General features: G+C 37.1%; 1 protein-coding gene across 2 annotated transcripts; it reads right to left on the bottom strand.

Annotated features, from left to right (window-relative positions):
* On the bottom strand, positions 1–27,639 carry LOC121874871 (hydroxyacyl-coenzyme A dehydrogenase, mitochondrial-like). Of its 2 annotated transcripts, none has more exons than XM_042379194.1 (6): positions 27,471–27,639; positions 26,177–26,452; positions 21,367–21,504; positions 1,344–1,506; positions 957–1,073; positions 1–233 (listed from the first exon to the last, which is right to left on the bottom strand). In XM_042379194.1, exons 1-6 carry the CDS (start codon positions 27,585–27,587, stop codon positions 112–114), a joined length of 933 nt encoding a protein of 310 aa, XP_042235128.1. In that variant the 5' UTR covers positions 27,588–27,639; the 3' UTR covers positions 1–111. The 2 variants fall into 2 exon arrangements, with proteins under 2 accessions (XP_042235128.1, XP_042235119.1); XM_042379185.1 differs by lacking the exons at positions 1–233; positions 957–1,073; positions 1,344–1,506 and adding exons at positions 5,769–6,214; positions 9,674–9,790; positions 11,994–12,156 and having other exon boundaries at positions 27,471–27,635.

Below are 27,639 nucleotides of genomic sequence, written 5' to 3' on the forward strand. Positions count from 1 at the left end.
AAGAAGGATAGTGTAATTTATCATTCACTTGGCAGATGAAGGGTAACAGTGGCACTTGTAGTATCATGGAACCTACTTCATGGATCAAGGATACTGCAGTTTATTCTTGTTCTAATTACCATATTTATAGAAGCCTTCACCTGACTTCTTGCCAAACTTTCCTTCCTTAACCAGTTTGGTTAGAGTAGGAGGCACCTTGAATGCTTGGTCATCTGGGAATAACTTCTCCCAATCTGTGATACAAACATAAAACTCTTACACACTGCAACAGTAGTAATGAAAAGGAGTTCAAAACTATCTTGCTTTGGTCAACATGAAAAAACTTGTAAACAGAGGAGAAGGTGAAAAGAAATTCCCCTGACTTCTGTTTGATATCAGAGAGACTTACTCAACATCTATTTTTTTAAAAGTCATCAGTTGAGAGCTAGAATCTGGAAAGGCTAAAACATACAGCCAGATAATGAACTTTGACCAGTGATGCTACAATGAACAACATGAATTAACCCACGCATCTAGTTTACTAAGGTAAAACTTTAATATGATTTTAAGAAAAAGGAATATTCTGTTTCTTTTGTATTAATAGAGTTAATGGTGGATGACTGCAGCATATGTGTCAGTGTGTGTGGTAGATGACTGGATTATGTGTGAGAGGTGGATGACTGCAGTACTGTATATGCAACAGTGTGAGTGATGGATGACCGCAGTATATGTACCACTGTGGGTGGTGGATGACTGCCGTATATGTACCACTGTGGGTGGTGGATGACTGCCGTATATGTACCATGTTCTCGGTGTTTTTGTCTCAACTGAAGGTAATGTGATTGGTCTTTTGCACTGATGTAAGATACCTGTGCAGGGTATTTCCCATTTTCTATGTTATGCCAGTTATGTGACTCTGTGTGTGTGTGTGTGAGAGAGAGAGAGAGAGAGTAATGTTCTGCTATTTTATCTCTTACGTTCACTAACGAACAGCAGGGTATCAATGCCGATGTGGTCAAACAGCTCAAAGGGTCCCATCGGGAACCCGCCACCCAGCTTTAAGGCAGTGTCCACATCCCTTGTAGTGGCATCACCTGAAATACGCAACAGGAGGGTCACAACCATATGGCCTCCCTTTGTGTATTGGGAAGCGATGCATAGTACTTTACAAGAACACTCCATTGTTTTAAATCATACTGTAGGTTCATTATTCATAGTACAGTCAGCCCACACAAATGTGAAATATGTCCATGAAACAACTTTCTGCTGAAGTTACAAGTATGCAGAAAAGTACGGGTAGTTCCATGAACAGACAGACACTTTTAAAAAGACACTTCACCAATTCAAATATAAATATAACGAACCTCGTTCAACCATCCTAACAGCAGACAGGAGGTAGGGAACAACCAGTCTGTTAGCGATGAAGCCAGGGTTATCCTTGCACAATACAGACACCTTGCCCATGTTCTTCCCAAACGTCTTCATAGCATTATATGTGTCTTCAGATGTTTCTGAGATCCGCACAATCTGCCAGCCAAAAACCAAGAGTGTGAACAGTTGAAGATATAACTGAAGACGACTCGAGTAAAACCAGGATATCAACAGCTGAAGTGGCAGCTGATACACCAGGTTCACTGAAGTAGAGGAGCAATTTTCAGATAAAATCTATCGTTATATTAGTCCTGATTTGATACTGGAGCAGACAAGAGAATAGGCAAACCAGTTTCTCTGTGCATGTATTGTAAGAGCTTTAACATCTAGAGCCAGTGGTCCCCAACCCTTTGTAGGCTCTGAGCCAGATTTATCATTGTAAAATAGTGGAGGGCGCCAAAACTTTGGATCTACATTCAAGAAAAAAAAATCATATACACTGTCCAGTTATTTGTAGTTTTACACATCTAACTGTGACCAGTTACATATTTTTTACATTTACTCTTGGACAGGACGTGAGAAGGCTGGCTCTCTCTCTGGGCCCGGTCTGGGGTAAATACATACGCCCTGTATAAGACAGCTGTATTAAGTTACAGGTATTACATATTTCCATTAATTTCATTCATATAAAAATCCCAAATAATTCAAAATTTTCGAATAAACCCTTGCGGGCTCCATGATATGGTTCCGCGGGCGTCATGGCGCCCGCGAACTACAAGTTGGGGACCACTGATCTAACCTGTGCCAAACTTAGGCAATACAGGACTTGAGGATATGCCAATTGCAAGGGGGGTTCCTTAGATATTATACAGGAAAAACGTTTAACACTAGTCTCATGTTCTAAAGTACTGTTTTTCTTCAACTACAGGTATTAATATGTTTAAAAACAGTAAAGTTATATAAAAATGTAAATGTATTTACACTTAAAAGTATTTTATATTTATGTAATCATCATTTAAGTTTTCTGTAGAAATATGAATTGTGCATCAAGATATTGAAAATTCCAGATAAACTCTCATTTTTCTTCTATTGTACAAAACTGAAGGTAAATGACTAAAGTAGGAAATCTCATTTAATTTCTAAGGGGAACAGACAAGTGACCAATCAGACACTCCCTATGAATATCCCCTGGTAAAGCCACCCTTGACCTCGGGGTTATCTGCATTCAAGATATAGGGTCACTATAAGGATGGATTGCTCATTATCTAGATGAACTGTGGCTAAATTCTGTAGGTACGAGATACATTCACTAGCATGAACCCTCGAGCTAATTTGCTCGATTTGAGCTCCCAGTCAGAAACTTCAGTCCTCACACTTTCCTACTTATTTGGAAACCTACCAAGGGAGGATAAATGGATTCCAATGTTTAATGCTTAGATTTAGTAATTTATAAATCAGTACTGTATCTCTAATCTGGTATCACAAGTCAAGGTATATTACATCAAACCTCTCACAGCCATTTTAACATACCTCCTTCAAGCCATGCAAGGATCTGTGGAAACACTTTAACACAATAGATCCTTGCATATATTATTAAATGGGGAAAAAGTAAGGATTACATTTCAGAGACCTAAGTTTAAGACTGTGGGTTGTAAGTCACATGATACAGCAAGGTAATCATCCCAGACACTCACTAGCCACTGATTATATAGTATAAGCCATTGGTCAATGTACGTTCTGCCAGGGGTTCTGGTTGGGTATCTAAAAAGCCACTTGACAATGAGCCAAAAACCATGAAATAGTATTTTAAATTTTACTACAGAAAGCAAGAACTACCCCAAAATAATGCAGCACACATAATAATTCTACAACATACACAGGTGCAGTGTACAGTATCAAAGCACATTTTCCCATAGACTAAATGCTTAAAAAAATATATATTTGGTGTACACAATGATTACCGTATATACAGTATGTCGGGGGCGGCCAAACCGTGGTTCTTATACTCGTCTCATGTGAGCTCATGGAAATATATTGGCTGAACTCCTTTTCTTGCATCATAATCAATACAGATTATACAGTATACAGTACAGTACAGTAGAATCCAGGTTATCCGGAGTCTGGGTGACCAGCAGATTCGACTAACTGGCACCAAACTGAAATAATAATAAAAATACATTTGTTCCAAAATCAGCTGGATACTTAAGTTTGAATACCACGGATAATGGGGAAGAGCTGCCATATTTATTACTATGGTAAACAACAAAATTGATACATAGCATATCATAACATCTATTGTATGAAAAAAAAAAAAAGAGGCTTGTAGTGGATACTCTCCCCTACAACTGCCACTGCCATTACTCACTAATCAGCAGATCCTGCGTCAAGTTTCTCTGACAAGCCTAGCCGTCTAGACTCGCCGGGGGTCAGCCACCAGCGACGCTTACTTCCGGTGGACGTGTATATAAGCTCACAGCCTCGTTGTGAAAGGCATTCTACCAAGAGCTCTGCAACACACAACACCTCCTCTAAAGAAGCTGCTGCACAGCAACTCCTCTACCACACAGCAACTTCCCAGCACAAGATTGTTTTGTATATAATATATTTATATAGAGAAAATGCCATAGCTGAGATTCCCTTCTCACCTCCATCCTACGTGCGATTCAACATCACGAAACCTCACAAGCTCCTTCCACACTCCAACCATCCTCTGGCGAGGCGACACAGTTCAACCTCAACCAGGCAGTCAACCACCTGACTCAACGACGTGTGGCTGCCGTGCTCTGTATGCCATGAGGTCACATTGGGAGGAAGTGTGGCCACGCATTACAGCCCACCGCCACCACATACATTAACATGCATACACTTCTCACACATACATAGTTTTATATTATATTCTCTTTATTTCTAAACCACATCATAATATTGTAAAGATTTTTCCACAACTTTTAGTCTCATTACATGTAAATACATGAGGCGACTGGGCTGGCGAGTCAATGACGCAGTTATCGCCACACTGCCTTCACATACATTCAGTTCCCACACATACTCATACACACACACACATGCTCTTCAATTTCTTATTTTATAGTTTTCTATTACATTTTCTTTATTTCTAAGCCACATCATTTATAGAGTGGAATAAGTGTTAAGAGAAGACAGTTTTTCGGAGACGAATTTGCGAGGTCAGTCTGTAACACTGTGCACTGAAAGATTTACTTAGGGATCCTAAGAGTGAGGTTTAACTAACCGGAAAATCTCTTTATCCAGCACCTGTCAATCCCCATAGGTGGCAGATAACCGAGTAAAGATATTTACAAATATAAATCCTAATCTTAATGCTAGGTTTGGGTCAAGTGTTCATCACTGCTGAGGGGATGGATGGTGGGAGGCAGACTGATAAAAAAAATCAGGTTAGCAGAGATTACTGAGGAAGGTCAAAGGCACTGAGGTCACGGAAGAGGGAGTAAAGAAATTTGGGTGGGCAGGGAAGAACATGAAGATTGTCTTAGTGATATGAATGTGTAAATCGATGTAGGATTTTTAACGTTATTCGTGATTGTATATTTGAAAATCACTTTCCACTGACTGGAGGTACAGCCTAGGTCGGGAGCCATACAACCACAAAATCATTGTCATATGACAAGATTTATCCGGATTATTTTTTTTTCGTTGTGTTCATAGCTGTGATAGACCATCCAAAGGTCAACCAGAGAGTGTAGTACTGTGCCTTTAGTTAAGACAGTTCATAGTGACATCAGTGACCACAGAGGAGGTTATAAATAATTTGAAGTGAAGAACAAATTGGGGAAGGCAATCAGGCACCACTACCGGCAGTAACCAAGTTGTATTATTGGTGCCAAAAAGATTTTTTCTTTTGTGTGTGTGCTTTCTCAAGGACTGAAATTGTGCCTACAATCCACCATCCATAGGGAGATACAGTGTACACAATGATAGCACATAGAGATATATTCGTTGATGAGAACTGGAAAAGAGAATATAAGTAAATAATAAAAGAAACAAAACAAAACAAGCCGGGCTATCTAGTGTGGGGGCAGTGAAGGTAGGTAGTGTGGGGGGCAGAAGGTAGGTAGTGTGGGGGGCAGAAAAGGTAGGTGTGGGGGCAGTAAAGGTAGTAGTGGGGGCAGTAAAGGTAGGTAGTGTGGGGGCAGGTAGGTAGGGGCAGTAGGTAGTGTGGGGGGCAGTAAAGGTAGGTAGTGTGGGGGGCAGTAAAGGTAGGTAGTGTGGGGGGCAGTAAAGGTAGGTAGTGTGGGGGGCAGGTGTTTTAACATTACTGTACATGTAAAATATTACATACTGCTTATACAGTACAAATAAATAATATGGTAAAGGAATGTCAATACAGGTATTCATAAAAGATATTCTTGTAAACCCATTTGAGGAATGCAAAAGCAAAATGACAAAATATCAAATTTTAATTTGCAAAAGGTTGCATGAAATATTAATTACATTGCAATGACCTGCACATATATTTGATATAATCTACAAAAAACAGGATTACTTATTAATATAAAATTGCATTGATGTGCACATAACTCCTTCCAAACCCCAAACCCTATACAATACCAAAACAATAATATCCCCATTTCTATACAACCTAATCCCATCAAACATAGGTACCAAGATACACTCGATAATAATTTTTTTTCTTCAAATCATGAGGACAATGTTGTTTCATCTAAAAATAAATGTTATTAGCTTCTTTGAATATTCCAATCTTATTTTTTGTTGTACTTGTAGAATCCTTCGCCAGTTTTCACTCCTAATTTACCCTCTTGCACCAATTTCTCAATTAGAGGAGATGGCTCAAACAGTGGCATATCTGGGTATTCCTTGTGCCAACCTGGGGTAAAAAATAAAAAAGTTTAATGCATGCATACGGTTAAAGAGTTAAAAGAATTTATGATGCAATGATTGTAAAAGTGAAAAATATTGTACAATTAATGTTGATGCAAAGTTGAAGGGTGGAGACATTATGCCAAAAAAAATTAACAACTTAAAATTTTGGGGAGTAGAGTACTGCATATTAAAGTGTGTTTGTTGAATGAAACCTGACAAATCAATTTTAAGAGGTGAGCGTATGATGTGCACCTATATACTGACAATAATTGGAGCTGCTAGGTATAGCAAAGTTCTATGAAGAAGAAGATGCAAAAGACAAATAAAAACTACAGCATACAGTACGCCCGGATAATTCGCGGATTTTTATTTCTCGATCCTCTATTGTTTGCGGATGACATCCTGGATGTACCCAATAATGTCTAAGGGTTGCTGGCATTTTCACGGCCTGGACAGGGAGCCATTCGTTCTAGAGAGAGTAATTTCCTTTACCTGTATTGCATATACGTATATATATGTGTGTCTGTGTGTAGACACACACACACATAAAACACATACAAATAAAAAATAATGGGAAAACCCTCACAAATACAGTAATCGGAAAAACAAAATATTAAAAAATGTTGAGTCTACCCTCAAGTCCACTCTGTGCTTTGTTATTAATAAAACACAGAGTGGACTTGAGGGTGGACTCAACATAAAAAAAAATATATAATTCTGATTATTTGTGAGAAGATTTTCCCATTATTATTTATTTGTATGTGTTTTATGTGTGTGTGTGTGTCTACACACACACACACAAATATATATACAATACAGGTAAAAGAAATAATTGTCCTCAGGGCAAACATATAAAGGGAACATACATTTCTTTGTACACAAGTAAAAATGTACCCCCCCCCCCCCAATCAGCAAATGTTATTCGCGTACTTGGCGGTTCGCAGCCATTTTGAGAACCCAACCCGGTGAATTTGAAGGGCATGCTGTACATAATAAAGCTAAAGAAATTGGGAAAAAAAATCCTATGTACTCTTGCAAATTTATCTATAATGTTATAAACGAGGACTTAATCCTGGTTTTACTTTATAGTTAAGCCCGGACAGATTTTTATTTATTTTTTAATATGTCCACTGAGGCTTGGGAGCCCAGGGATGACTTGATTCTCAACAGCTGGAGTATCATCAGAGGATTATCCTTCTCTTCCACAAAAACCCTAATCCCTATAAAAAGTTTAAGAAAAAAGTCACAATTGCCTGATAGGACAATAGTTAATGAACCGCAAAGATGCCAAGAGCAAACCCTGTTCAGGCTTATTCATAAACCGGAATGCATAATCACATTAAGTCCTATCAAACAGTGTGAAAATCCAAGGAGGCAAGGTGGGAACCAAGTTATTATATCCAGGCTCAGTTATAAACTAGGATTTCAAGATCAATCTCTTATTCATAACAGACCCTGCAAAGGACCACTAGTAAATACAGAATCCAGCTATGAAAAGGGGAGGAGGTGGCATGAACTGCTCCAAATGCAGTGTGAATCCACATATCAAGAGAAGATTGATTTATTGTGGTAAATATATCCGACAGCACAACGGCTTAGGTCATATGCCGCTGAATTAAAATAAAAATCTTAAAAGGCTAAAAACTAATAATGCAAGGTAATAAACACATAATAAATAGCATATAACTTTCATGAAAACCATTTAAACATTAATAGATAAAGCTCGAAGCTTGTGTAGGACAGTTTCCTACACAAAGGAGAGGATGTCTCCTCCTTCGCTAACACCCCCCAGCACCAGAGAGAGAGAGAGAGAGTAAGACTGTCTCCCCAGCACTTGGAGAGGTGCTTACGACAAATATCTTTAACCCTTTCGCTGCGTTTCCCGCACTTCCCATTTTATTCTGGCTACCTCCAAACGATTTTATTCAGCTTAGGGTAACCTCCCGCAGCCAAAGGGTTAAGACTGGGGTACCACCAGGAGGTGTTGAACAGTCTATGGGACCAGGTAGTCATCACAATGGGGCGCCCTCTCCATTAAAAAATCATGAGTCATCTGCGTGTGGCAAATGCCGAGGCGTGACAGTCCCTGATATCCCCAGACACCCAAAGCAGGGTGGTTGCCGCAGAACTTATTTGCTCTGATGGCATCCCACCTAAATTGCCAACTTGAGCAGATGACAGCTCTTATTACTGGCCTCATATGATGTGCCACAGGGTGAGAAGCAGCTGTCTTTGTACACACTTATACCTTTAAATTGCCTTCAAGAATTAAGCAAAATTTCTAATTCATAGATATAACTACTGTATATTCTACTCTATAATTTTTAGATTATGACAAATTGAAACAAATGCTGTGTAGTTGGTAAATTTGATCCTGGACAGAACAATTTAAGTTTATCATTCAACACTATTTATGATGAAAATAAAGGAAGTGATATTTCCGTTAGCCGAAACAATTGGTGCAGAGCACTTACGAGGATGAGATATTTCTGGGTAACGAGAACTCTCTCTTAAAGCCGGAAAAATATCCTCCTCCCCAGAATTTTCCGAGTAACGGAAAAATGTTCTCGGAAGTTTCAGAAATTACCCATTTCATCAACTCTCAAACCCGGAAAAAACTCCATCCCCATAATTTTCTGGAATTTTCTGGGCATTGCAAAAATTTCCAGAAAATGTGCCCCTTGGAAAATCGTTCCCAAAGCAGGAATTTTCTGGAAATTCCAGCTTTGGGAATGAATTTGAGAAAATTTCAATTCCGGCTATCGGAGAGTTCCGGGTTTGAGGGATTCTGGGCAACGGATATATTACTTTAAAATTTATAAAAAAAATAGGAGAAAGAGGGAGACCAATTGGGTCAAGTGGTACAATACTTGAGCCTAAATGTGGAGAGGAGAGCCAGGGGTAGGACAGTGATGACATGGAGAGGGGTTGTAAGAAATTATATCAGAGCTAACAACCTGATGAGACAGACTGCAAAATACAGTGAAGCATGGAGAGCTGCCATCAGGCAATCATGGCTAACCCAGGCGAGTGTGGAAACTGTCTGTGAAACATTGAGGATAAGAAAATATATGAAGGTTCCTAAAATGTGAATACTCTGTGGCTGGATCATTTAACTGACCTACTACTGTATTTACTACTGTTTGCATGACACTGTCTACATATACTGTATGTCCTGAATCTAATTGTATGATAATTTTATTGAATAAGTATGTCTTAATATATAAGCTTAGTGGATGGTAAAAGTGAGGAGCTTAATGCTGGGATGAGTAAAATGTTTTCAGATGGTGACAGTTAAGAATTATTATGCCTGACTAAAAATGTTGAAGGTGACTGTTGAAAGATGAAAGGGGTGTAAAGTAGAGGCTAAAAGAGAGGACATACTGTAACTTAGAGGTAATGAATGGAGGAAGGCTGGGTACAGTAATTGGTAATTAGACTGTGTTAATACCACATAACATACCATCAACAATAAACTTTCCAGTGTCAAGGCCTACATAGTCCATGAGTTCAAAGGGCCCCATTGGGTAACCAGCACCAAGCTTCATTGAAGTGTCAATATCACGAACACTGGCATCACCTGGAATGAGAGGAAATAAGAATTATCATTTCTCCCTATGAAAGACAAAGCCATATAAATTGTATAGTACAGTACTTCTTATCTATTCCAAGATTGTCCGTGAACAAAGAAGGAGATATGTGTCAGCCCAGAGACGACTGCTTCTTTAGTTACTTCTTATGGCAGCCAACTTGTGACATCATACACTACAGTGGACCCTCGGTTAATGTAAAGCAGCGACCACATGAAATATAAAACAAAATAAGTAACACCAATTACGGAGTATATTATGCTTGAGTCAAGCTCAAACACAATATATGGTTCACTGTATTCGTGATGGTATCCCAAGTCAGACTGAGATCATTCGGTCCTATCACCACTTGCAAAGGGATGACACACGGACACGTACTGAACAAGTCAGTTCAGCAGTTCGGTCCAGCGCCTATCACACAGACAGGGACTGGATCTGTGAAATCTTAAATAATCCGTAAGAAGAAAAAAAAAAAAAAATAGCACCAGAGTGTGTAAATATTAAAATTGTATTGTCGTTATGATTAAACAAAATGACCAAAAAAGAATGACAATTCTCTTCTGCCAAGTCAAAATAAGTAATACAAGTTTTGTTTAATTCAGATTCCCAACATTATTTGGAAACGTACAATTTATAACAGCTCGCCATGGCTCCCTTGGGGTCCATGGCCCCCAGGTTGAGAACCACTGTACTACACTTTAGTACTAAAAATTTTATCTTTTGTGCAAAATATATGATGTCTATATTCAAATTATTTGCTGTCATCCAAGGATTCCAACAATGCAAATTGTATTCTGATAATTTTAGGCTGTGACATTTTATAGGATAAAAACTTTAAGCCTAAAACTACCTTCACCCGGTTTTGGAAATGCTTCTTAGGGAGGCTTCTTAGCTCATAGTTCCCATTTTTTTGTTCAAATCTTCCAAAATCCAAGTCCAGATTTTTTTTATTTAAACCAACACTGCACTGTTAACTAAATTTCAGAATGACTAATAAATTTAATCTAAAAATGCAAAAATATTCACGAGCACAACTTTCTCGATGTTTACTCCACTGGAAACAAAGGTAAAAATAGAACCAATTACGTATTGGCGGACCGGTCGATCAGCTGATGCGCGCACCAAAACATGTTTCTTGTAAGGCTGCCATCAATAGAATTTGTACTCGCTAATAGAACTGAAAGTCCTTACGGGAGGTAACTCATTTACTAAAATCTCGTAAATTGAACCGCTCATTAATGAAGGGTCCACTGTACGTTTATGTAAAATGTATTATAATTTTTTATTCATTTTTATTAATTAAAATTAGTATTATTATTTAATATTATAATTATTATATTTTTGCCCCTGTGCCCTGATGTGGGTCATTGAACTGTGCTCTGGTGGGCTAATCCCATGTGTATATATATATATATATATATATATATATATATATATATATATATATATATATATATATATATATATATATATATATATATATATATATATATATATATATATATATATATATATATAAAACACTCCTCTGAGTTACTTTTGCTAACTTCTTTAACCCTTTTGCTGTCATTTCTGCACTTACCATTTTATTTTGGCTACCACCATATGATTTTATCCAGTGAAAGGTAACCTCCTGCAGTCAAAGGGTTAATTTGTTGTTGAAGCAATAATTTACTCATAACTTAATAAAATGTTACACTTTTCTTGGCCTCGCTTACTAGTCCCTTTGCTTGAGATTAAAATTATGGTCTATCTGGCTACTCTCAATCACAACTTCTCACTAACAAAACTTTGGTTTGAAGTGAGAGCTGTCAATCTTATTATGGGTCTCTTGTACTTTGAATTAGTGAAGGTACATAGTACAGTACTTTATGTATAAACTATCTAACATTGTTACTCTTCCACTTCTGTGTGGGGTGGATCAAATGATGGTGGAGAGCATGTGCATGCAGTCAGTACCAGGAAAGGATAGACCCATGTGCAGACATACTGTGGCTCATCCTGTGGCATTCATGGCAAGTAGATAAAACTAATGCCACCCAGTAAATGTTGAAGTATAATGGTGTAACAAATACAATTAATGCCACTCTGTCACATGTCTTGTCCAGCATACAAAGTAAGTTTTGAGCAATTATGCTCATTAACAACACTTAATTTATGGGTGTTCTAGAACTGCATAAGACAACTGCTTACCTCTCTCTAGGATTCGAACAGCTTCATACATGTAAGGTACGAGTAGGCGGTTGACAATAAACCCAGGTGTGTCCTTACACGCCACAGTTACCTTACCCATGGCCTTGCCCCACCCACACATGGCTTCGTAAGTCTCTTGGGAGGTTTCTGGGATACGTACCACCTTTATATAAAGAAAAGAAGACATTCATAATGAATAAAAGGAAAACAATTATATACTGTACAGTACATTTTTCTGATATTTCATATAACAAATATCTCCAATTACAATATAAATTATTAATACATAATTTAATTATTAATTCACCCAGAATATAAGATGATACACGCAAAATGACAAAAATCAGATAACAATTTCTTGTGTACAGCACTCAATACTACACACAATAAGTGTTCCAGCTTGGATTCATTGACAGATTAATAATTTAATCAATAAAAGAATTTGCAAATTTATAATGAAAAGAGAGAACAAACACATACTGTATTGGGTTAATTCAACGCAGTGACTCATGGGGGTTAAGATATACAAGGTACTGGATACTTTGCCCACAAATCAATATTATAAGTTACAAGATCTTTCACCAGGAAGTTAATTTATTGTAATTTTAAAAATAAGAACCATCATAATGAATATACTGTATCATAGCATCTATTTAAGGTTGAAACCTATGCTTAGATCAAGAGTTTACTCAACTGGTTATATCAATGATGCAAACGCCACCAAGATGAAATCAAGTAACAAGAGACAATAACCGAATGCAAGGCTCTTTCAGCCAATAGGAGTCTGTAAGCAATAAAAGGTACCAAAGTTTCCAATGCATCATCTGAAGGTTGTTCAGCATGGAGACAAACAAAATATGCATCACAATTACTAACACTTCTCTGCCTCCGTTCATATGTACATTGCTCACATCCATGCTCTTAGTAGTTCATCACCCTGTTTTCAGTACAGTACCTCCCTACATAAGTAAAGTAAGGGGCGTTTAATCAACAGTGATGCTCAAAAACTGGAAAACTCTACATAAGTAAAGTTATGTTACAGGGGAAAACAGTTACTCACGTAAAAGTAGCCACATTGGAGACTACTTACATAAAATTAAATAAGTAACTGACTTTACAAGTACAGTACTGTACAATACATCACTTCAGTACTGAAAGTACATGTAAATAGTAATTCTTCTCAAATAACATTTATGCTCAAAGATGTAATTTAATCCTCAATACTGAACTAATTATACATTGACTAGGTACAGGTAATAGGAAAATTCATGAGTTGACAATCACAGTATTATTTATTTACAAATTTACTAATCCACACAGTGAGGATGTGCCTTTACGTCCTGTAACACCAAGCACCAGAAGATGTACCGTACCTCTATACTCTTTCTTTATATTGCTACATTTAGAGCTGAACCTCATTCACTATACAGTATAGTATAGCCTGCTTTAAATCTACACATACCTGATACAAATGAAAATATACAGAACTGTGAGCTGTTATGAAACTGTAATTTTATTTTATTGTTGTTTTAAATATGAATAAAATAATGGTGTAAATTGAATTGGGTCCAAATTAACCAGGGTCTTAAATATGAATCGTCATTAGTAGAACCGTCGTTATCGGAGGCTTTACTGTACTCGAACGTGACAGAAATAAAGAAAATAGTACGTATAAAAAAAAATGAAGAGCACGGGTCTGTATGTGTGGGATGTGAACGTTTGTGTGAAACAGTGAGCTGTAAGTGCAACTGGGTCACTCCCTCCCACCCTTCCTTCCCTGATGTAAGTCAGCTGGGTTGCTGAGGAGGTGAATTATGTCTCATCGCCCAGAGGAGCTATTCTTTGTACATAAAATAATATACCTGTATACTGTGCCAGTAAATGTGAGGAATAAATAAAATTATTACTAATAAAAAAGAAAAATATTGCATTACAAATTGTCTATAGTTTCACTACACACGGGACACTAAACAGCAGAGATATCCCCCACGCCACTCTCTCCTCCCCTGCTGTGTGATAAGTCCCATGCAGGAAACGTTTATTCCTTTTGTTTTTGACCTTATGATATTTTTTTTAAAGTTTTTGGCACATTCTGTATGAAAGATTGTGTGTGCATGTAACAGAGAAAATAAATTATGAGAGTCAATCCAAAATTATGGGTTAAAAAATAACCACTTCAAGTGCTAATTTTGGTTCAGTGAGCACCTCCCAGGCATTCACTGGTCAAGTTGGTACAGTAAGTGCTTACTGTATAGTGTACTGTAGTGCAGTGAGGCCCCCCCCCCCCCATCACCACTGACACCTACTACATGGTACCACAAGCTTGATTTATCCTCACCCTTTGCCTGCAGTGCTGGTGATAGTTAATTTTTGTGCAAATTTTCTGATTATGGTAGGTTAATTTGGCCAAAAAGTTGGGTATTGGGTTGTGACAAAAGACTGGGAGGAAACTGCCTTGATAACTCGGAATGATTGAAGCTCCATATATTCCGAGTTATCATTAATTAATAAACATTTATTAATTATAAATATATTTAATAACCTTAACAGGAAAATGTAGGAAGCTTAAATCTAAGAGAAACCAGGAAATAGGTATACAGGTACTGTACCCAGTGTTGTGGTCCTGTAAGAAAAATAAACTCTGATGATGTAAGACACAATCAATAGGATAATATATACAGCATATATTTGATTGGATCATTTCATTTGTTGTAATGAATGGATTATTGTCAGCTTGTTAACCAGACTGCACAACTTTTAGCTTACCCTTTTCATCTTATTTCAGGAGAATAGTCTCAGGGATTTTGTTAACAGCTAGATCATTTCTGTTTTGAATAGGAACATCCATACCATGGAAGCACCATGAATACTATACCACCATATATGAACTCAATACATGCTTACATAAAAAAATATTAGTAAAATATTTTGTAACATGCACAAGCTACCTTAACTCTCCATTAGCGTGGCTCAAAATCTTAAAGTACAGTACTTTATATTTTCATGCTGATCACTACTTTAAGGCTGGCATAACAAACATGCCTGTGTGCTTCTAAAATGTGAATTAGGGAAAAATCAAAATGGTATTCCTGAGGTGGGTAGGACTCCATACAGTACTGTGCGGCAATACAAGATCTTAATAGGTGGGTATTGTACATCTGACAGGGAATAAATATGGCTACTATATTAATTTATAAATAAATAAAAATAAAGACTTGACCATGAAATCCTATTTTTCAGAGGAGCAAATATATCCGAGTTCATCATTACTGTACATGCCCGACCACTTATCCTTGTTACATCTTGAATGAGGGATATTAGGCTCAATGGTTCCCCACTAGAGGCAAGAGGCCTAATTAAAGCACATATCTACTCAGCCAGTATACACATACCCACTCAGCATCATCCACCAGAATTCCACATACATCAACCCAGATTTTCAAAGCCGAAAAATTCCTCAAGATTATCATCCCTTGCTTGACATGCAATGTAAAGTCTAGCAAATAAATTAAAATCACTCTTCAGGGCTACAAGGGTGGGTGAGAGTATTGAACAGCGACAGGTTGTTTCTTTCAATTGCTTTGTGCACAATTGGAGTTGCTTTATCAACATATGCTTCATACTGTGACTGGCCAAGGTGTTCAATGTCGTTCACCGAATCCACTGGTGATGAGGGCATGATTTCTTTTGTAGTTATGCTCTACAATTCTGCTGACTCCACTTCGAATGGGTTTGTAATTTCCTCCATCAGCATTACAAGGCACTTCATAGTCTTGGCAGAGGACTTCTGAATTGATGGCACCCTGCATTCTTTGAATGCAGGGAAATTTATTCAAATTCCTTCACAACCCTAGCCACCTCTGGACCAGCAATTACCTTACTGTATCTACCTTCCAACAGCTGATGAACTCTCTGTGAGGCCCACGGCACCAACATCGCCTTTGATAGCTTCATTTTCTTGCTCATAGTTATGTAGACCACAATCATGCTGAACACATGACCAGACTTTTGAACAACATATTTACCATTCTTGAATTCTTCATACACTTGTGAGTGCTTACTGGGTAGCCAACATGTCTGGAAGATGTAATGGTAACCAGCGAGCACAGTGATGTTGATCATAGCGAACATCCATGGTGCCAGTTGACTACCTCAGAATAAAATTAAGAGATGGGTCCAACTTTTATAGCTTCCACATAGGTTTAACTACATATCTACCAAATTTGGTGCTTCCCTCCCAATTTGAAATATTCTGCCCTTTTTGGCAGCTTCTCTGCTCAACTATCACTGATACCTTGGTTGCCACCCTTTTTTTATAATCAAATGTCTTATCTTTTCCATATTCAGTAGCCTTCAAAATACTGTCCACTTACTTTTCCTGTCTTCTTCACGTAGATCATGTTCTCTTCTTGTTTCTCACTTCTTAAATGTTCATTTCTGTATATTAGTTTCACCCTACTAACCTATATCCCACCCCCAAGTTTCTGTTTCCAAGGTGTCCCTCCCTCAGTTTTTTGCAAACCCTCTATCCATGTGTATTTTCTTCATTTCACAACTCTCTCTCTATAATGAACCACCTCCTCCTACTTTATAAATTTTCCTCCCTCAGCTCCCCACACCTTGGTCTTAAGTCTCTCTGCTGGTTAGTTCCTTCTGACCTCAAATAAAATAATATCCATGACTTGAAACCCAAGTCTCTTCAAAACAGCTTCCACAGGAATAACCTTGACATTTACCACACACACTTCCTATCACTTTTAACTCAACAAGGTGTAACTAATTTCCTTTTTACTTTTAACCACATGATATCCATGATTGGAAAACTAAGTTCCCTCAAAACAGCTTCAGCTAGCATAAACTTGCAATTTACCACACACACTTCCAATTTAACTCACCAAGCTGTTACCGATCTGACTGCAGTTTCCCCTCACTCTTGTACAGTATATCAAAAAGTGTTCTTCCCTCTTCATAAACCCAGTGTTCAACAGTAGTAGTCCATGTTCTCTGGGGTTTCCAACATATTTACTTCTCCTTCATCTTTCCCGCAAAGCTCCAACCCTATACATACCCACATCAGTGATACTGTTTATATATAAATGGATGGGTGGACTAATATGAATTAAACCCCTAGTTTCAAGCATATGAGTAAGCATTAAACAGTATAGAGTACAGTATATTTTTCTGTATAAGATGGGTTTTGTTGCAATCACAAAATATGGGGAGTCTTGGACAAATTCTGGATCTCAGCTGGCACACTTAAAATGCTTTTACTATAATTCCTAAATGTGAGGAGTGAAGTATGCAACTTACCTTGCAATGTTAGCCTTGGTCCAATCTGTAGTCTTGAATTTCACAAGTCATGAGGAAAACACCAGTGGGAATGAGAATTCTTTTCATTTGCTACTTCACATTATTTACTCTTCATAACAGAAGTTCCACACTGATTGAATGACATCATTGCAGATCACAGCTTTCGATGAAATCTTTGAAGCTTCATAGGATAACACGAAAAAATTTTTAAACTTGGCAAATGTCACTGGAATATGAACAGCATAAAAAATCTGGACTATACAGTACTATGTACGTAAAACTGGATGAATTCATATCTGTACTGGTATTTATATTTATTTTCCTGGTGTTCCTCTTTGTCACTGAACTACAGTGAACCCTCGCTTTACGCGTTTCACTTTACGGGGTTGGGGTTTCACTTTACGCGTTTCTACATTTTCTACACTTACGAGGTACCCTGCCAGAACCGGAATTCCCACTTTAGGAGGTGCATCTACTCATATACCTCATATACGTGGGTGAAGTATAATTTTTTTATTTAGCTCATAAAATTCATACAAATTACCCGGCCAGAATATAATTTACATTGCTGGAATTCTTACAATTTGATGATCATTTTGAATATAAACATCATAGATTTTGCATTAGACATACAAATTTTAGATCTACTGTAAGTATTTTGTTTACTCTGAGCAAATATGTTATCTTTTGTGCAAAATATATGACGTGTATATTCAAAATATTCCTGGTCTTGCAAGGAATTCAATTATCTCTGCAGTGTGACATTTCTTTGGTACATGTTTTGGTGACGTGAGGTGGTGAAACATGTAGGGGCTAGAGGTGTTGCCATTATCATGTTATATATTATCAACTCTTTATATAAATAATTTTTAAAATAATTTTCTTGCAAACTCATAAATCTATTACAACAAATAACATTTTTGTAAACGAGTAGAAAACAGCAGCATAAAAGTGAAATTTTTTAAAGAAAAACTAAAATATAGCATTGTTTATGTTCAGTCAGCCTGCTGTTGCATGGTCCTTGTTATTCTATCTAAAACCATTCGTCATGGCAAAATAAATTAGTAAAACCTTATACAGTAAAAGTCCAAAAATCCGGACCACCCGAGAATCCGGACTTTTCGAAAACTCAAACTTAACTTTTTTTTTTTTTAGCTGGCTTTTGTGTGTATGTGTGCATGCGTGAGCACCACAGCTGCACAGCGACAACATGCGACCACACGGTCGCCACTTTAAAACGAGCAATCAAACTGTGACAACGTATGTAATTTTGAGTCCTACTCTTTCCATTTACAGAGTACTGTACAAGCCCATAATAATGGCTCCTAAAGTAGATAAACTTCGTTGTGTGAAGAGAAAGAAGAACACGATGAAATTGAGTGACAAACTTGAAATAATTAAGAAACTAGAACGTGGTGTGAGCAATACTGTTCTAATGGAAACATACGACGTTGGAAAGTCTACAATTTATGATATAAAAAAGGCAAAGAATAAAATTTTAGAATTCACAGCTTTATCTTTAAAACTGCTCGTTTTGATAAATGAAGCATGCTTTATTTCCTAATGAATAAACTATCAAAATGTACCTGTTCATCTCTTCTTTATTTCTCCTGAAATATGAATTTTAAAAGTACTGCCTGAGAATCCGGAAAATCCGAAAATCCGGACCGACCCAATCCCCAAGCAGTCCGGATTTTTGGACTTCTACTGTAATTTCTTATTTATTACAAAGTTTTCTTTGAGTATGTGAGTACTGTAATGAGAGGATATAAATAGAATATTTATGAATGCAAAATAGAGAAAATTAGTTTTACATTCATATTTGGCTCACTTGCCTGAGAAACCCTGGGGAATTCTCTGAGATGCATGTACACATAGTGATGTGTAGTGGAAATTTTAACTGCCCAGAGTGCAAAGTTATGCAAGTTTTCGGTCTTCTGTCAACAACAAAAAAACACTTAAAACATTTTTTATTAACACGACAAAATGACCTTCACCAGAACCGATGGATGCTTTATGGGTTAAAAATGGCCAGGAAAGGTAAATTGCAACAGTTGAAGGAATCACCCTTGAAAGGTTAAACTCAACTGATACCTAGGTCATTTAAATTCAAGAATTAATTTTTTTGTCTGCTTACAAAATTCCTAAAGGTTTCCTAAAAGTGGAGCAGGCTGAACATTTCTTGCTGCCAAGTTAAAACATAATTGCTCCAATAAGCTGTATTATGAGAGAAGTTTTGCTTTCTGGAGTATGGAGAGGACAGTGTGGATGTGATGCAAATACTGTAAAGCATTCTCCTGAAACAGTTAGTGTGAGTGGTCAAAGAAGCAAACCCTTTACTCTTCCCAAGTTTTTCACAGCCAAGAGAAACCAATCAGTCCACTGTCTTTATCATTTGTTCTAAACAGTCATAATAAAGAAGTGCACAGTATATCCTTGGCCATTAACTCCTACGCCCCGGTTGACTTTCCGGAACACACGTCTTTTCGCGCCATTGTGGATGCCCAATACAGGTTATAAGGTTCCAGCAGGACTATTTGGTGGTCACGCCACATGCAGGGTAGCGTGGGTGGGCTCAGTGCGGTTGGGACGCATTAGCCTGTTCCCATGGAAAGTCGTACCTCAACCTCTCACGCTAAAAGTGCTTGTAGTGTAGTTGTAGTGTAGTGTAGTATAAATGGAAAATAATTCTATGGATAAGTTACAAATGGAATTATTTATATGCATTACTTGCTCTCCCAAACACAAAGGCAGCCAGACAGCCTGAGTGCGTGTTGCCGAGCACTTTTATGAAAAATAATGCAAATAAAATAAATTCTAAATGAAATATTTATTGGAAATAAGTCTTATGGTCAGTAAATACATGCATTACTGACCATCCCGGACACAAAGGCAAGTGGAAAATAGCCGCTAAGTGCGTAGTGACCACACGCGTTTACCGTCAAACAAGCTGTCCTCTTATCTCCCTCACTCCGTGCTGTCAGGGAAGTTTCTAGAGGGTCAATTTATAGTTTTTCTTACTTCTTTTTGATTGTTTTATCATTTTAAAAGGTTAAAAATTATTTTTGGAAAGGTTGATTTTTCTCGATTGACCCCGCTTGGGGGGTTACGGCCAGCGGCACCCTAGCCCAGGGCGTAGGGGTTCAAAACACCCTGGAGGAGAGGCTCTTTTAGGTCAATATTAATCTTCACATTTACTAAGTACAATCATGAATTCATAGTATTAAAAGTGCCCATTTGTACGTGTATTCATAAAAAATGGTGAAACCTTAATTTCTGGAAATGAGAATAAACTGTACTCATGAACTTTTGCTGCACATTTTCAAACTAAAATGATAAAACAAAATCATTCTCTCATCATTAAACTTTTTTTTTTATTCCAAACCCTCACTGGTTCACCTTTAATATATAACCACCAGTTTCCCTGGATAATTAATTCACAGTTCAGTAACTGGTTAAAATGACAGCACACAATTCAGTAATGAATCTGGTCTTTAAGGAAAACTTAAAAAGCAAGACAAGACAAAACATGAGCCAAAAACATAAGTGCAATAGTCCAATTTCAGATTTTTCTTTGTACAATATTCAAATTGTAAATTTCCTACACTGTACACGGATATTCTACATAAAGTTCTTTCATGTCACCATAATGACTGATGCCAAGTGTGTCTTCACATATTATGGATGCTAGTGATCATGGTTATGATATTAGTAGCATTTAAAATGGTATAAGATAATGTCATTTCATCAACATCACCTATCTGCAATCTTTAATTTGAAAGCATATTCTGTATATAAAGGATTCTTTGGCAAGCACTGTACAGATGTGATTTCCTTTCCAACAATTACATGCCTATGATTCATGCAATAAACATAAATAAAAACCAATACACGCAAAACAACTATATTAAGCATTACAAGGGAGACAAATTATGCATTAAACGTTAACCAAAAAGTTCCATCATCCATTGAGTGCTTTAAACCATACAAGCAACTACTTGCACAAAAGTAAACAAGCACAAAGCTGTAATTAAAAAAACAACAAAACTTATTTAACACTTACCTCAAGTAGCTTCATAACAGGAACTGGGTTAAAAAAGTGAAGACCCCCGAAGCGGTCCTTACGGTTAGTTGCGTCAGCTATCTTGGCAATGGACAGAGAGGAGGTGTTGGAAGCAAAGATGGTGTGTGAAGGGGCAGCCTGAAATGAGGTTATGCTGATATTAGCCCTAAGACAGTACAGTCGCCAGGCCAAAGGAATTTTCGTGTTCATTGCATTCCCTTTTTTTCGGGGTGGGTGGGGGGCATTCTTTAGCTGCTGGTTAAGGTTAATAGTCACAAACCATATATTGCACAGGTATTCACCTTTCTTTATGAATGTTCAAGCTAAGAAAATCTGTTTACACGAGTTTCCTAATTTAACAATCTCTCTTATTTATGAAATGCTACCCTCGCTTATAAAAATTTTAGTCCCAGCAAAAATTCAAATTGCATGCCCCATGTCCAGGGAGTCAGCCAGGGCAGCCATCCTGGAGAGATGCATAGAGATGTATTCTCACTCACTGATCATAACAAATCCCCCCTCCCTCCCACATCTCCCCCCAGCCAGTGTGTTTCAGTCCACCAATTGTCATACGGGAAGTGGTTAATTTTTGTCAGTCTGTATTTGTGCCATCCTTTCAATATTATGTTTGTCATGACTTCCAACGTGTTCTGATTCTTTGGCTACCTGTACTACACCGAAGAAAATACATAAGGATTCGACTCTTGAGACAAAGCTGGAGGTAATAAAGCATCATGAACATGGTGACAGCCCTACAAAGACCAGGAAAGATCTTGGTCCATCTTCAAACCATGGACAAATCCTGTATCTTTAACTTCCAGTCCCACTCCCTCCACCAGCAGATTTTCTTTTACTCCTTCCACCTCTGGTGTGATTGGTATCCTTAACCCTACTCAACGCACCGAGTCAGTCCACCCCCTCCTCACCCCTTGTGGTGGGCCCTGGCTGCCCTCCCTTAAGGTAAGGTAGCTAACAAAGTTATGTTGTACAGGTATTGTATTAACTCTTAAAATGTGTTAGGGAGTAAATTATAGTAGTTGGGTACTATTTTTTTATGAGTAAGTTAATTTTTTTTTGCTGTACATGAACCGATTTGATGTTTCTAGGGTATAATATTGGGTTTTTGTCGTTGAGGAACTGAATCCTATTTTTTCCAGTTGTTCTGTTATTTAACAAATGGTTTTCAAGGAATGTAAACCATTAAAGGCCTTTCACTGACTCATATTAGCCACACAAATGAATAACATCAATACTATACCAGGCCTGCTGAATCTATTAATTTTTCACTAGTCCATTGATCTAGTTAATTTTCAAATCCACTCACCCACACAAATTCTTACTAGTCTAAAATATTTTCCAAATTATGGGATTACAGTGAAGCCTCATTTCAAGCGGATATAAACATGAAAGTGTATAAGCTTAGCCGAGAAACTAGACGTGTTAAAACGATATGAAAAAGGTGAGAGGTCTGTGGATATTATATGGAGCAAGCATTGAACATATTATCTGAAGTGGATCCATTAACAGAACAAAGCATTAAATTTAAAATAAATACAAATGACCTCTACATAAAGATGTATAATGAGAAAAGAAAGCAGCTGTGCAAGGTTTTTTCGACAGCTTTATTATTCGAAGGCTTAAGGCCCTAAACCATCAACTTCAGCATCATAAGCAGCTTCAAGAACAACTTCAGGTTCATTAACAGTTTCAGCAACAGCTTTATGGAAAGCTACAGCTTCAGCCAGAGTTGAACCTGATGACTCCGTCACCTGAGTAAAAACTCACACAACATCATTGGCTGTCCTTATGTTTTAGACTTTACTACTATTGGTGAGAAAAATTTTTGTTTTACATTTGTAAGAATTATTTAAAACATATTTGAACAGTAAATTACAGTAGTAGGTAGCTACCAAACAGGGAGGTACTACCGCCCGGGAAGATATTGGAAGCATAACGTGTTGTCTAATGGTAGACCCTGCTGCCATTGGCATTAAAAAAATTGTGACCAAGTCCCAGGTTGCTGATCTGACTTTCTGCCTCATTTACACACAATTGCAGGTTTCAATTTTTTCCTCTTACTATTGACAACACAACATACATATATCGTTTCTTACTTTTGACTATTTTCTTTTAATTTTTGTATTTCTTTATGGTTCTTTATTATTATTATTATTTTTGTATCGCTATCATTATTTTTTTTTAAATTTTACTTATCTGAATTATTATTATCATTATTATTATTATTATTATTACATTTTCGGCCCCCAGGCCCCGATGTGGGTCAGTGACCTGTGCCCGGATGGGCTAATCCCCGTAACAAAAAAATAAAAAATAAAATGAGTGTTGCTTTCATATTCATATGTAGAGAAATGACGACATGTTTTCACATGTACGCACTTACTGTACATACGTTGGCGTTCCCAATTGTTTCGCTTCATTTCTTTACCATTAGTGGTTAGCAACTTCTAGTGTTCCATTTATTATCATTAAATAACATTACTTAAAACATACATACAGGTATTCATATTTTTTACATTAAGTTCACTACAGCTACAACCAGGGTCTTATTTCCTTCAGTTTCTTATGTAGAACCATCGTCACACAAAAACAATGCCGTCTTGTCTCCTCGAGTGTTTTAATATTCTTTGTATTATTAATGAATTGCATTGTTCATCTCACATATATAAACATTAATTCAATGAAATACATATTCAGTAATAAACAAAAATGAATCTTTTGTACATATTCTTAAGATAAAAATGACTATGTTTCCTTGAGTGTGCACGTATACATTGGCGTTCCACTATCAGTCTCACCTTTTTTATCTTTAATATCAGCGGTTACTTCTACTGTACATTAAATAACATTAATTAAAACATACATATTTTTTACATTAATTTTACTACAACAACAACCAGGGTCTTATTTTCTTCAGTTTCATGTGGATAACTGACATTATGGGTGTAAACACTGACAACAACAATGCCGTCTCTTATCCTCTTGTGTGTTTTAATATTCTACGTAATATTAATGAATTGTATTGTTCATTTCGCATATACAGTAGAAAGATTAATTCAATCAATTACACATTTAGTAATAAACAATAATGAATTCTTTGTACATATTCTTAAAAAGATAAATGACGCTGTTTCATTAAATGCGTACGTATATGCTGGCGTTCCCAATCCATCTCACTTTTTTTTTCTTTGCCATAAGTGGTTAGCGACTTCTATCGTCCCGGACTCTCAGCTGTAAACAAGAACGAAAACAATGGCGTCCCATCTCCTCTTGCGTGACCATATTATTATTCATTTCTATTGTATAAGGTGCATTCGGAAACATTATTTAAAGAATTTAGTTTGCATTTTTAATTAATTGTATTGTTTTGGGGGGAAAAGAGGGTAAAAAGCCACACAAAAGATATGAAAAGGTCACACTTGGCAACGCATCTCATTATTATTGCTTAATTTAATGTTAATAATGATTCACGATACACTGATTCACCTTACACAGCAATATTGGAGGACACATTACTGTCGTTATTCGAGGCTTTACTGTATTAGCTTATTTATTATAAAAATAAATACTGTACTGTATTGTCTTTAATAGGGATACTGTACAGTGGTCTAATCAGAAGATTTGATATCGGTCTAACGAGAGTTAATATGTACCTGTACAGGAGTTGACACCATGTGTAAACGTGCTGGAGGTGGGAGGAGTAGGTGTTGTCTGGTTCACCAGTTTGTTTTCTTTATTCATTATAATATTCTCGTATGCTCAGTGTGTTATGGTGTATATTTCATCACAAATAATATCACATACAGCATTAAATAATAGAACAAAATATGATACAGTACTGTATATAATTTGACTTCAAAATACAGTACTGTACTGTAAAAGGACAAGCCGAGTCAAAAGGTAATCTCTTCCCTGACACTCATCCCCTCCCTCCACAAAAAAAGTGAGGGGGATTGACCATGCCACATTCTCCAGTCTTTTTTGTTATGAATTTTTCATAACTGAATTATTTAACGCACTTGTTTTACATTCATTTTTGTCACCTAAAACCTCTGCCCAGACATTATTGGGGACGCATCTACCTAACTCCTTTATCACATAGGCTTAAGGTATTAACTTTCTTGAATTCAAACCAATTTCCAAAAATTAACTCCCATGAATGCTAAAGAGTTTACTGTCTTAAGAGTAAAGTCCAATGGAGAATGAATACTGTACTACAGTAGAACATATCTGGGATTGATGTCATTTGCTTTTCCCTTCAACTACCTAATATTTTTTTAACAAAGTTAATATAAAATTATATTTGTTTGTTTTGCCCCAAAAAGTTGAGGTCGAGGGTAGAATGAGGCTCAGTCGGGGAACTGAAAATTAACCATTATTTTTGCTCAGCTTGAGGATGAACTAAACCCTGTCTAACTGTTACCAGCCCAATGTTCATAGATGGAGGAGACTGTTAGCTGCCTGGTCTTCAGAGGAAATATTAACTACAATGTCTCTTCCCTCACTGTTAAGTTGCATCACAATTGTTCCAACTCTTTATGTACTATTCATGTACAATGTATGGATACCCAGGAGGGACTAATTACATTTAACATATATATTATTATTCATGTGTATACATTTGAATGTTGTCTGTTGATGACAGTGTACCATCAGTGTTAGGTGGAGACCCAAAGGATATAGCTATCTTATCATCTAAAATGGAATTGTGTAAGCAATGGCTGATAGACAACGAAATATTACTGCAAGATAAAGAAATATGTTGTCATTACAAATCAATGTGTGTACTGACCTGGTCCAGTTGTGTAAAGAGCTTCTTCTTCACATCTAAATTTTCAACAATGGCCTCCACTACCAAATCAGCAGACCCTACAGAGGACACAGCATCAGTTGATATAGTGAGACGACCAATGGCATCCGAAATAAATTTGTTAGCTTCCGCACTTTCTCCACCAAACTTCTTCTTGGCTATACGTTGGATGGAGTCTCCAATTCTCTTCTGTGCCTTCTCTACAGCAGCATCATCAATATCTACCATGGTCACCTTATGGCCAGTTTGGGCTGCCACCTGGAAATCATGACAACCATATAAATTTACATATCATATAAAATGGTTAAGTCAACAATTAAGATGCATTGCCAGGTAGATATGTATTTGTGTAAAAAAAAATTAAATAAGTAAATAAAATACATTACATAAATACAAATCCTCTAACGCCTTTATCGCCTACCTCACCTCCCACACTGCGTGTCTCCTTCATAACTCATCAAGCGCATGTGTTCCCGTACACGTCACGTGGCCAATCAAAAGGTTTTTTTTTTTTTGCAACCAATTAAAATGATATTTTATTTAATTAGCTGTATTTTTGGCCCAATCAAATTCGATTTTTATTCTTAGAAGAAGCTGCCCGCCTATACCCCCCTTAAAGCGAGAATCAACATCAGCAGCCTGTAAGAATCTCAGAATCCAGCGATGAACAAGGACCAGGCCAATAAGGTAAGAAATAGGTGATTCCATCATATGGTGAGTCAGTTAGGCTTGGTTAGGTTGGATCTGATTTTCGTTTTTCTAGTGTTTTTTGGTGTATTTTTTATTTGTTTAGCCATTATTTTTTCGGAAAATGAAGGTCATATTCGGTCTAAACACACACAAATACATTATAATAACATATTTTTGACTTTGTAACAGTGTGTGGTGCGCTTATGCAAATTTACCGTTGCCAGAGCACAACACCGGGGGTCCGACTAATTACCCCAAAGTCACAAAAAATTGGTAAACTTAATTTAATCTGAGTTAATAGATCAAGTGCATGTACCTAACCTAACCTAACCTAACCTAACCTAACCTAACCTAACCTAACCTAACCTAACCTAATCTAACCTAACACAACACAATTCAGATTAAATTAAGTTTTCTAATTTTTTGTGACTTTATAACACCAAATACTAGTCAAGAAGTGATTAGCAGTCCGATTTACTCATCTAGGACCATTATTGGACTTAATTCCGGCTATATTTGGGTAATTAGTCAGACCACAACACCGGTCCCACAGATACTTGAGATTTATTGAGAATTAAGTAATTACCTGTGCAATACCAGCACCCATCAGCCCACTTCCGATTACAGTTACATTCTGAATTGCGGCAGACATTCTTGCTGACTGTGAGAAAGTTCTTGTGGAGAGAGAGTTGAAGAGAGCCATGGCGCCTGTCCTCACCCTCACTGTCTTAGAGGTTCACTGTTGCGACCCGGCT

Source organism: Homarus americanus, unplaced genomic scaffold (assembly GCF_018991925.1).
Source record: "Homarus americanus isolate GMGI-L3 unplaced genomic scaffold, GMGI_Hamer_2.0 scaffold7657, whole genome shotgun sequence".
NCBI lineage: Eukaryota > Metazoa > Arthropoda > Malacostraca > Decapoda > Nephropidae > Homarus > Homarus americanus.